The 12,453-nt window shown below is 42.5% G+C and overlaps 2 protein-coding genes across 2 annotated transcripts in view; one reads left to right on the top strand and one right to left on the bottom strand.

The window, feature by feature from the left end:
* Nucleotides 1-363: 363 nt before the first annotated feature.
* Nucleotides 364-12,340, bottom strand: CCDC47 (coiled-coil domain containing 47). The gene is made up of 13 exons (XM_009320436.1): nt 12,273-12,340; nt 10,281-10,546; nt 10,044-10,151; nt 8,495-8,669; nt 8,058-8,179; nt 7,439-7,504; nt 6,388-6,489; nt 5,400-5,510; nt 4,729-4,814; nt 3,396-3,454; nt 2,610-2,719; nt 2,272-2,439; nt 364-1,964 (listed from the first exon to the last, which is right to left on the bottom strand). The coding sequence occupies exons 2-13, from the start codon at nt 10,539-10,541 to the stop codon at nt 1,884-1,886; spliced, it is 1,449 nt and encodes a 482-aa protein (XP_009318711.1). The 5' UTR covers nt 10,542-10,546; nt 12,273-12,340; the 3' UTR covers nt 364-1,883.
* A 2-nt stretch (nt 12,341-12,342) lies between these two features.
* DDX42 (DEAD (Asp-Glu-Ala-Asp) box helicase 42) overlaps nt 12,343-12,453 on the top strand; it is a 22,104-nt gene continuing 21,993 nt past the window's right edge. Inside the window, exon 1 of the mRNA XM_009320437.1 lies at nt 12,343-12,365. The gene's annotated coding sequence lies outside the window, so the exon portion shown is untranslated. The remainder of the gene's footprint in view (nt 12,366-12,453) is intronic.

Genomic DNA, 12,453 nt, shown 5'->3' on the forward strand with positions numbered 1-12,453 from the left:
CGGGCCCGCCCAGCCGCTCCGCGGGCACGGGGGAACGCGCCCTGCCCGCCCTCCGTGCTGCTGCGGTGCCCGCACGGCCCCCTCCTTAAACGCGGGTGGCAAATTCTCCCTCTCCACCCGCCCCGGCCCGCACAAGGGGAGAGGCGCCTTCCTCCGGCTACAGGCCCTCTCCCCCCGCAACCACCGCCCTCACAGGGAGCAGCTCCCGGCTGGAAAGAATCGCTTCCACCGACGCCGCAGCAGAGGTAACGCCAGCTACTCCACGCTTAAAACCTACGCTGAAACCTACCCAGGACAAACGAGGCTTCCAGATTCTAGTAGATGAAAGGAACGCGGAGTCCAGCCAAGTAAAGTAGGCAGGTGGAGTGTTTCAGTTATATTTTACTCTTCATTAGATTGTTCATTTGAATGTTCATATTACAAAATTAGCTGCCACGGCCCACAAGTGTATGGGACTTCAGGAAAGCTGTCCACTTTCTCAGAAGAGCACAAACTAGCATTTCTTTTCAAAGAACTTTGTGAAACAATACCGTATTAATCTTTAAAGCTAAATAATGCTAAAATTTCACATAATCTACATGAGTTTTGGTTTTAAATAATTTTACCAACCATTATAAAATTAATGTATTTGCATGTACCAGGTTACAGACATTTGCATTTACATCAGTGTGAAGCATCCCATGCTGGAACAAGTTTAAGCAATTGCTGTTTCAACAGCAGCTCATTCTTATTGCCTCAGAACCAAGTTTGCACAAAGTATCGGAACAAGAAAATGCAAGACATTGTTTCCCCACAAAACTATTAAAAGTCTGTTACAAGCAACAATAAAATGCCTTCTAGACAGGAAGCATTTATAAAATGCAGAGCTCTCAGTTAGCGAAGTGCTTGCACAGGGGCATTTCACTTCATTCTCCCCATTTATATTCAAAAACCTGAAGTGATCATTTACCAGATGAAGAGGATACACGCCCTCTGAAACGTTTTTACTTGCTTGGGGAAATTGGCAATTGCAGATACTTCACCGAATCTAGCTTCTGGCTGAAGTGAACTAGGCAGCAGCTGCTGAGATCAGGAGAAAAAAGTTTTTGAGGCAAACTTGTACAGTTAAAAAATATTCAAGGAAAGCTAGTTGAAGCTGCTAACTCACCATGCGCTCACTCCTGAAGAAACACCACGCTGACATTCCACACTTCACATTGTATTACGCTTGCAGCATTCAAAACCACAAGTAGGAAACCGTTCATGTATTCCGTTCCCTTGTATCTAACCCATCTGTGTGTTTTAGACATATGCCAATCATGCCCACAGGTGACCTAATACTGTTTCAGTCCCTTGTTTGTAAAAAAAACAAAAAAAAGAAAATAAAAATCTAGTCTATACTACTGGGCTTCAATCCCTGAAGAATCCATACAGTGTATGGAAGGCTCTAAGTTTTGTGCCTTTACAAGCGTGATGCAAATAAATGCACAGTGAGTGTTTACTGTGCAGTTCTCCTCCCCTTAAGTTTTTTCCCCTTCCCTCCCAATAACTAAAACCAAAATTTAAAATCAAAGCATGAATATGTTACCAGCACACATGGACAGGTTTACAGTCTTCTGTTTTTAAAGAAAAAAATGACAAAGAGCATTCGAGAATATTGCAATTTTTTTTTTTAAAACGGACAAGTAGCAAAAATTTATATCACCTGGAATAAAACTGCCGAGACAAAGCTCTTTACATACACCTGCATGTTGCTGTAATACTTAAGTAACACCAATGCAAGGAACGTTTCTCTTAATGGCTACTAGTGTTCAAAGAAGTGTAGGATCATGGAGTTAAGTAGGTCTTTGTACCCTGTGAATTAAAATTCTGCAGGTGGCACTGAGACGCTTCTCACAATGGAGTCACATAGCTTTCACTTTGATTTGCTTCATCTTCATCTGCTTCTTCTCAAGTTTCTTCTGCTCACGCCGCAAAGCAGCTTCCTGTAGGCAAGGACAGAGATCTGAATGAACATCGGTGATCTCTTCAAAAAGCAAGCTGATAATTTCAGAAGAGCCAAACAAAAAAGACCTCCAGTACTTGGGTTCACATCTCTTAACCATGTGAGCTGGCTCCTCACTGGGAGCCTTCACATGTTTCACAAAGCAACAGCATATACCTTGAAAGTTGTCTGCCTTCCAGCAAATAAGAAATCAAAGTTGGCCATTGCTGGTATACCTACAGGCAGCCCTGGAGATATCGTAGGAGAAATTTGCCAGTAGCTTGTAACAGTCTGAAAACCTGTCTCACCTCCAGCCGACGCTGTTTTTCAGGATCCTCTTCGTTCATGATTCGCTCCTTCTCTGCCCGTTTTTTCTCTTCTCGACGGGACTGGGCAGCCTCCTGTCTTTGCACATGAGTCAGTTTAAGGAAGTTCTCTTCCACGCGAGCCCTGTTCTTGTCAGCTTTTTGTTTACCCTTTTCACAGAGAAAAGCAAATGCAGTTAATACGGATTTCCCCATGAGCAGGATGCAGTATCTCTGGTAGTCGTATCAGAAACATAAGACTCCCAATCTTAAGATTAAGGATGCAATGGTAATGGTTGCAATATTATACACTATTCAGAAGACAGAAAAATATACACTACTTCTCTGTTCAGACGAAACTTCTTTGCTTTGTCAATAGAGTAGATAACCATGCTCATCAGAGGCAGCAAAGACTCCATGTCCTTTGGGGAAGTGTTGCCTGAACCAGGCACTGAAATAAAGAGTTTCTTGTTAATTCAGAGAGGTTGGCAGGATTTTTCTACTTGCTATAACACCATTCATGAAAGACAGACGTTCTTATCCTCCTCTTTAGGAAGGACATAACTAACTAAAAGAGGTGTTTAACTTTGGAGATCGCATTTAGATTCCTCACACAGTGACAGGCACATTTCCCCCACACAACCCTTCTTAGTTTTATTAGTACAGAATACAAACATAAGGGTTGAATTCAGGCTCTGACATTAGCTTCACTTGGAGCTATGGCCTTGAATTTTGAAGAGAACTATGCGCCTTTTCTAGAATAGACTCCCAACAGGCTGTTTTTATTTCAAACCAGGGTTAACCAAGTAACTCTGTGCGAGCTCAGACTGCAAGGCACGTGGCTTAAAAACAAGCCATCTTCCAGTGGTGACCTAATACAACCACCAGTAGAGATACGAGTATGAACTAAGATCAAGAATAGCAAGATTGAGTATCCTGTTATCACGACGATATGCTGCTCAGTCCCCAGTGTTATTACTGCCTTCTGTTTACTGGTTAATCAATCACTAAAGTCATCCATCATATATTGTCTTCCATAGATGACAGAACTTGAGCACGTGACTTGCACAAAGAAAGCACAACACTCCCCCAGATACACGTACGCACATGTACACTAGTTCTCTTACCATTAAATGTAAACAAAAGTGTCTTTTTAGTTTCGGGCAGTTTTGTAAGCTGACCCTCCCTGGTAGGAAAGAAAAAAGTGGCTGGAATGAGTGAAGAAAAATATGGACATACAAAATACCTCACATTGTGAGGAAAAACCTCGTCAAGAACCAAGACGCACTTGCAAACTACTCGAATAAAATAAACAAGATTAAAAGCCTGGCTGTAACCCAAATCTAAGTTTCAAACTATTCAGATTCCTGAAGTGTTTTATTCAAAAGCATGCAGTGAAGAGGCATTAATGTAAAAACACACTAATGGCACCATCCAATCTGACTGTCAGAGGTCATCTGAGCTCTGGCACCTGAGCCCTAAGGCGGCCTGTATATTTTTAATGACATTCAGTTTTACATATGCCACATTGTTTATACTACTACAGATCTTCTATGTTAGGAAAAAAAACCCATTTTCTAAAGAATTCAAGTCTTCACTGCCCAAAACCCAACAGTATTCTAATGTAAGAAAGTCAGACCTACATTTCACAGATCCTCCAAAGCCTAGCAGTTTCAGTACAAGGTACACATACTGCTGTCTTACAATTAAATCAAAGTATGTTCCTTTTTTTGGAGGACAGTTCCAAGTTTTGATATGGATCATTTATTTATATGCCTGTGAGCATGATACACCCTTGCAAAAACCTACGTGGTAATTCAGATAAGATAAATCACCCACCACTTGGCAATTCTGAATCAGCAGCTAAAAGCACCTCAAGACTAGGAGGCTTAGAGAAACAGAAGAGACACTGCATCTATGTATTTCTGAAGCACAGCTGAGAATCAACCTGAACAAAAGTACCCAAGCGATGGATTCACCAGGAGAACGTTTAGCCATATCAGCTAGGAAAGGGCAAGCAGCCTTGATGTTTTTGTTTTTTTTTTTACCCTGCAGACTTCGCTTGAACCAAGTTCTCGATGCATTCAAATAGCATCCGAGTTAGTGTGTTGAGTTCTCTTCCTGCAGTGTTATTTCTCACCCCTTAAACTCTAAGATGCCGTATACCTTCAGTGGGATTACTCAGTTGCTTTCCATGCAGCTGTGTACACTGTAGCTGCCCAAACTATAGCATAACTAGCACACAAAAATAAATACTAAGGCAATACAGCACCTTGATCTTCTAAACTAATGCAGCATTTGGAAGCACTGGGTGTGTATTTATTCACCTGTTTCACCTTTGCTCCCAGTTTCGCTTTGTGTGCATTCCAGCAGGCTTCACACTGCAAATAAGTTTGTCAGCCTCTATTTTGCTTAGTGTTACAATGGCTACTGGGAGGAGAGATCTAGCTTTATACGTACTCTTGCATAAGTTTTGGACCGGAGAACTGGTCCGAGAATTGGACGGACTCAATCTTGTCAGCATAGTGCGTGAGGAAATGTATCATCTAAAAGAGAAACTGGGGTTAGTTTTTCCCAACACCAATCCATCTGCAGCCTACCCACTCCATATGGGTTTGCCAAGGTGCCCATATATCACTCAGAAAATTGCTGTGCTCAGCTTCCCACAATGACACTGAAGTTTAAACTGTCAGTTTTTTAGTTTTTGCTAGAAGGGGCCTCAACACATGGAATTAACGTGAGCAACTCAGATATTAGAAATATAAAACTCTCATTTGGGATTTTCCAATTCATTTGGTAACAGATGTCAACTTTGAGGACCGGCAGACACACCATCAACACCCTCCTTCAAACTGGCTGTTGAAGCTAACTTCCAGGCTTTGAAAGGCAGTTTTAAGTCTGCAGTTCACGTTAGACTAACAGTTGCTATGTAAAAGGAATAAAGACGTGAGAATTACATCCTTCTTCCAGCCCTTAAGCTTCCTTAGGGTCTTGATTTCTCTAGATCTCACTAGGGCCATTTGGCTCTGCTGTTGTGATGTTTACAGGAGATGAAGATTAGAACTTCTTTGCATAGGCTGTTAAGTGCCAGGGTTACCAAGGAAGATTTGTACTAATTCATTCAAGATTACCTTAGCGTCCATCATTCCCTCTGTGACCTCCCCCATCTCTGACAAGATAGCCAGCGAATCTGGAAGCCCATATTTTGCACCAGACTTAGGTTTATCACTGCAGAACTCACTCTGTTCCAAAGAAAACAAGGGGAAAGAAATAAACACAAGCTTCTAAGCATCTTACCAGACTGAACTGTTCCAGCACAGTGGGACCCCTAAAAGTACCTGATAAGAAACAGTAACAATACACTAACTCAGTCACTCAGGCTGGCTGGGGACATTTCAAGGATAAAGCAAAGCATGCAGTATCAATAGTCTTTAAGTTAGTACTTCCCTTCAATAGTGAGTACTTGAAGGAAAAAGATAAAACAATTTTAATACATCCATGCTGGAACGCTCAAAGTGGATTAAGGTATTTTGCTTATATTGTTTGGTAACAGAACAAAAACAACTGGCATCATACCAACACACTTCAGTGCTGTTACTTGAGACAAGTTATGAGAGAAAAGATTTGCAAACCATTGCTTGATATCACTGGATTCTTTGCAAGCTTCAGAGCTTGAATGTGTGGAAAGTTTTAATTTCAGATCACATAACAGCAGATGACTTAGACCCAAACTTTCCACATCACGTATCACTAATTAAGTTTACTTTTCAATCCTTGAAAAAGTCATTTGTGCAAACTAAATGAGGTGAAGTGACACTCGTGTGTATCCTGACGATATACTTCAGCCTCCTCCTAAATGGACGATACACCAAAAGGAAGATGTAAGCTGCTTTCAATTGCCCTTTTCCCGCAGTTCCAACAGCAGCTGGCTAGCACTTCAGATGTTTGATGGCATTAGACTTTCGTCCATTAGATGAAAATGTCTTTTCCCCACACACTAATTCCAACAGGCCAGTCACAAGTTTTCAGCTGTTCCCAAGAAAATAAGCAATCTACAGATCACAGGTTCTTGTATCCCATTATTTATCACGTCAGTATTCCCAATATGAACACACATACCAGGTCCTGCATCTCTTTCTGGAGTCGCACCAGTGCTTTTCTTGTTCCAACAGCAAACACATAGGTGTCCATATCTTCATCATTCATTGTTACTTTTATTTGCTGTGGGACAGAATGTTATTAGCCTTGATCAGATTTATACGATGTACTCTGCCTTCAGACTACTGGCCAAATGGAGACCTATGTCTTCTATGGTTTGTCTGACACTTTGATTCATAAGAACGAAGACTAAGCGAGGCCATACACAGCTAAGATAGAGGTTGTTGATTTAAAGCTTCTCAGTGTGTCTTAAGGTAAGGCAGCTTTTTAATTTTATTGAGTACTCCATTCAGTATTCTGGTATAATGCTACAGTGTAATGACAGTGACTAGAACAGCAGAGTTGTAAGACTTACTTGCAGTGCAGATATCCATTACTTATGAGCAACTGCCCACATCTAAATTAAATAGTTTTTATAGATATAAGTAAATACAGTTATAGATACATGGAAAGAGTATTCACAGTGCACACGGCCATTGTTCTTCCAAAATGTAACCTCTCTTGGCATTTATGCAGTTAGAGATCCCCCTCATCTCCAAGAGCAAGGGCCAGGCAAAAAGTAACGTTACAGGATATAATATCCAGGCCAGCGTATGCATTAAGCAGCTCTGCTCAGGCAGACTGAACAGACAGAAGAACAATCATTAGGTATTTCAGATTGTTAAACCACTTTTTAATCAAGATGGCCTTGATAAAAGGTGGTTTGAAGCAGGTTTGAAGACCTTGATAAAAGGTCTTGAAGCATGATAGACTGTTCACAAAACCACTCAAACAATAAAACCCATAGATGAAACAATTTCCAGTCATCAGCAGTTTGCGTGTCACAGGCAGAAAAGAAATGCAAATTATTCTTTCTGATTGCTTCAACAGTTACTGAACTGGAAGATATGGAATACTACAGAAAGACACCTAGCCGTTCACTTGTGTGTCGTAAGAACAATCAAAAGCAGTAGGGCAGAACTGAAGGAATGCAACAATTTATCACAGCTAATCTGAAGGGCTGAGTACATACCACTTGGTCAGAAGCTGGCCTCATCATGCGCGCAAGAACATTGAGTAGGTCTTGTCTCTTGAGAAACTAAAAACACAAGTTTGTAAACACAGAAGATAGCTAAATACACCTCAAGTGCAGCACTTCATTGGCAGATAGCAGTGGGGCTCAAGGAGAAGGAGGACAGTTATAAGTAGATGTTTTTCATAGGATAATTTAGCTTTGCAGAGCCCTTTGGCAGTCACCTATACTGTTCAAAAGCAGGCCTACTTTCTGCATTAGATGAGTTTCTCGGGGCCTTGTACCCTCAAGTTATGAGCTGAACCGATGTCCCAAAGTCCCTCTAAATGGCAGCTGGGCTCTTCAGCATCCAGTTACCTCTGTTTACGCTATGCTTCCAGTTTCTATACTCTTTCTGGAAGCATTCACCCTTACCCACTTTGATGGGCAGAATACAGGCCTGTACAGATCTTTAGTCTGACCAGTCTTCCCTTCATGTGTGCATATTCAGAACCCTGTCTCTGAACGTGAGCAAAAGAGTCGAGCTAGGACTCCTTGTTGCTCACACTGGAATGGAAAAGCCTCTAGAACCTGAAAACTGGTGACAGGTAAACAGTGCTACAAACTCACTCATCCTTACCTTTAGCTGGATGAGCATTCCTTCACAGCACACCCTTCCAGAGCACCACAAGTTATATATGTGTTCATTTTCTTGATTTAGTTTCCCAGTGCTTGTAGCTTCTTTATTAGTGCCATCATCCCCTGAAGAAAACAGGGAAAAAGAACTGCAGTCTAAAAATCACAAAGTTAAACACCGACGTTCATCAGTAGCCTCAGAGCTCAGTTGTTGCTGGATTACTTCAGTATCACCGTGATGTTTCTGAATAATTGATACTACAACACCATAATCTAATTTCAGCTCTGGAAGACTGGCACACTGTCTACACACAGAGCTGTCATTAGTGCTATCATGCATCTGCATAGGAAAGGTTACTCTTCTCTGTAGCCTACATGCAGGTCTAAAACCAGCTTTAGTCAAATAAACTAAAAATGGATCCTAGTCATCATGGAACTCACCAACAAGAGCAAAGTTACTTTCTAGCAGCTCCCTGTGAGTATTGAACCATGCATGAGCCAGACGGTTGTTTTTGTTCTTCCCAATGATGTAATTCATGATGTAAGCAAGAAGACCTGTTACCATCAGGATCTCCATGTAATAACTCTCCCAGCTGTTTTGCAGGTGAGCAGGGACCTACGGTAAGTGAATGGAGACTGGTTTTTACATATTGAATGGGTGGATTCCACATACACAAACAATTTGGAAAACGCAGAGTACTGGAGAAGCTTCATCTCAAACACAGCAATAAGCTTCACAAAGGCGACAGGACAGAGCTAAGCCTACATAATGCATTTGGCTCTACTGGGACACAGTAATCACACAGAAAACAACTGATAATAGCATTCCCAAAATACCTGGCTAATACAAATAAAGTACTTCTCTCTTCCAAGTATGCCTGCGCTAGCATGTATCCCTCAGACTAGTCAGCAGCCCAGCATTTCAACCCACTGATTATTTGAGCTTGATGCCCTGCCCATCACAGCATTATCTGATCATTATGTAACTTCTGTTGAAATCTAAATACCCAATGTCCAGGAGCACTTTCAGGATGCCACCAAGAGCCACAGGCTGCGTGGAGGAGCAGGGAAGCCTGCCTGACCTTGCCATCTTCAGAGAATAATTAGCCGTTCTGCTATCACTGTATCACCCTTCAGTCATAAAAGTACCCAAACCTTAATTTCCACCAGCAAGGTCAGCCACAATACTTAGGGATAATAAAAATGCAGGCCTCAAGCACGTGATCATTCTGTAAAAGACTCTCTTGGGAGGCAACAAGAAGGTCATGCAGGGTGGACAGAGAGATTGCCTTCAAAAACCATCAGAGGAGTCAATTTCTGATTTGAAACTTTAGCCACAGACAAGCTAAAAATACACTATGTTTATTGTAAGCATATCGTCATTGCAACCTCTTCTTTACATGTTGACAAAGCACTCGGACGTTCTGGGATGTACAATTTTTCTCTGGATTAAATGGAGCTCATCACTGTAGTTCCTCCACTTCTCCCCCATAGTCATATGGGTAAAAGAAGCTAAGTTATAAAATGCTTTGGTCAAAACTATGTTTCAAAAGGTCTGTTTTAATGAAGAATTTCCTGATCCATATTCCAATTACAATTCTCAGTTTGAGTACAGAATAGAGCATTGATTCAAGGATGGCAATTCCAGCAGCTTAAAATAGAGATCAACAGACCAAAGGCACCTGCCCTGGAAGTTTTACTTCAAGAGTTGCTATTTAAAGTAGCATAAACCAATGCAGAAGAGCATGGAATTGGGAGCTGGCACACCTGGATCACATTCTGCTGCTATCCTGTTGCATTATTTCAGGTATTTCTTGTCTCCACACTTCTTCCCATTTCTGCACCGTCTCTCGTTAATTCAAATAGCAAATTCTTTAGGACGGATTCTCTCTTATGTGTACACTGTACACCAGTGACATTACTGGCATGCCACCTTAAAAAAATAAGTGATGAAACACCAAATAGAAAGCGGATCAACATTTATACCTACATTAACTATTGTTATGGGGTCTTTATTTTTGCTAGGAGATGCATCTGGTTTCTCTTCATAGCCTTCAAACTCCTCATCATCATACGGTTCACTCTCAGTATCACCTTCCTGAAGGACAAAATCACAAACAGCATGAAAATCCAAAGCCCAGTAGGCAAAATCCAAAATGATAAGGTGAGAAAGAAAGGTGTAGAGATACTGTTAGGAAACACATAGGGGAAGGAGGTGAGGCGTTACCTGTGCATCTGCGTCATCAAAGTCTTCCTGATTCTCATCCTGACCTTCAAGCTCTACAGTGGCTTCTTCTTCATCATCTTCTGTAGTGATGATCCTCTGAGGAGACTCTGTGACCGCATCTTCATTAACATCTTCAAACTCAGCAAAGTCATTATCATCATATTCCATAATGTCATCTCCATCCTCAAATTCATCATACTTTGCCAAAGAAAAACTCCATGGGATGAACAGGACAGCAATAAAAATATAGAAATTCTTCATTTTCACTGGGGGAGGCGGGAAATAAAAATCAAACATTGCAAGAAATCTTTATCAATTCTGTTACATCACACCTCCAGTAACACCCAACTTCCATGAACAATTTAAAAACACTATCAGGGTCAGACCAGCGAGAGAAAGAAACCCCTGCCTGATCTTGCCATTTTCTGTATAAAGAAAGTGAATACTCTTACAAGAAAAAATAACTTTGAAGGTGAGGTTCTAGGCTCTCTTGCTTGTACCAGCAGCAAGTTCACATCTGGCCAGGCTGGTCAGATGAGCAAGTTCTGGAAGCAGAGATGTTCCGCTATAAAACTGACTCTCCAGTAGCATCCCTCAGTCAGTTAGCGTTGCCAGCTCATTTTGAAGACCACACACTGTGCCTACAGTTGTTACTAATTAGCAATTGGACACAGTCACATCAGTGAATGTGTAACAGCAGCAGTAAATCTTAAAATGCACTTAATGCATTTACTTTAAACAGCAATGCTCCGATAGCCTCTGCCAGTTTAAAAGCGCTCATCTTTGATTTTCTAGGCTGCATGCTCACAATCAGGTCCCACGGCATCCCAGCACGATTTCCGTTTAGAGATGGAGACCTTTTGTTGTTAGCTTTACCAAAAAACCAAAAAAAGAGGATGGATATTGGCACTGATCCCCGAAACAACAGAGTAAACTCGGGCTCATGAGACTAAAGCTCTCACCGCAGATCTGCCAGAAACCTGCAGAGACAGTTTGTCAGTTCACCTTTTTTTGCCCTCGGCTTCCTATGTCTCTTCTGCTTGATCTCAAAACAGTCCCGGTCTGCCACTCAGACTGTACATCGCCGAGAATTATGCATTACCAAGGTCCAAACTAAGAGCCTCAAAAGGCAGCAGTAACCCTACCACTGCATTTCACAAACGGCTACGGAGGATCGGCTGCATCAGACTTGGCAGTAAGACTCATTTTACTCCCTCCCGCAACCAGATCTGAGTGGGAACTTGAATGTTAATGAGATTATTCTCTTAAAAACTTGAAATAGAAACAATTTGTTTCTAAATTAGACCAGCACTCCTCCGAGTACCACATGCAGGGAACCCACTGCTACAAATGACAAGGACAGCTAAAATAAGCGCCTTTGTCAAAGACTTCTCATTCTAGCGAAGACCTGAACAGAACATGTTCCCAAGAACATTAAGCAGGATGGGAAGTACAGCAAGGCAGAGCCCGGGAATTTAGCACGTTGTCTGGGTTTGTCACAATTTTATGTGAATTTAAACAGAAGAACCACACAGCATTTACATATGACAGAATTTGCATTCAGAGGTTAAGAACACCAGGACAACAGAGCCACCTGCTCAGCCAAACCCCAAGTTTCACAGTAAGAATTTCGAGACTTGGAGCATATCCACTCTCAAAAGACCCTACAACTCCATAGAGCCTTATGCAACACGAACTTCTGCAGCCGATTCCGAAGAGACAGCTGAACTAGAGAGGGCTGAAAACTGGAACACGCTCCTAACTCGGCCGTCTCCGTCACAAGGCAGAACGCGCTCTAGGTACAAACAACTCCACGAAGCAGAACATGCTTTGGCAGGCCCGCCACGATCCACATGCCACCGGCTTTCCCTTGCAAGAGGAACAGATTCATCCACCGACCTCCGCACAGGCGAGAGGGAAGGGAGAGGTGCTGGGCCCCAGCAGGTCGGGCCCCCACCGTGACCCACCAGCCTAAAAAGCAGGGACACCCACCGCAGGTGCCGCTCGGCGTCCCGCCGTGCCGCGGATCCCCTCGCTCCAGGCACACGCCTCCGCTCCCAGCTCCTTCCAGGGACACAAGTCAAGGTTAGCAAGCCTAAAATTAGCTCCTGGGTTCCCCACCGCCCCGGGGCGCGGGCCCCCCTCTCCTGCCCCGCACGCCCGACTCCCCACA

This window comes from Pygoscelis adeliae, unplaced genomic scaffold (assembly GCF_000699105.1).
Source record: "Pygoscelis adeliae isolate BGI_AS28 unplaced genomic scaffold, ASM69910v1 Scaffold203, whole genome shotgun sequence".
Taxonomy (NCBI): Eukaryota; Metazoa; Chordata; class Aves; order Sphenisciformes; family Spheniscidae; genus Pygoscelis; species Pygoscelis adeliae.

Coding starts and splice junctions, on each gene's coding strand:
- CCDC47 (XM_009320436.1), bottom strand. CDS start 10,541: ATGAAGAATTTCTATATTTTTATTGCTGTCCTGTTCATCCCATGGAGT. Junction 8,180..8,494: donor AAGTAACTTTGCTCTTGTTG/GTGAGTTCCATG, acceptor TGTTTTCTTCAG/GGGATGATGGCACTAATAAA. Junction 6,490..7,438: donor GGCCAGCTTCTGACCAAGTG/GTATGTACTCAG, acceptor TCTGTCCCACAG/CAAATAAAAGTAACAATGAA.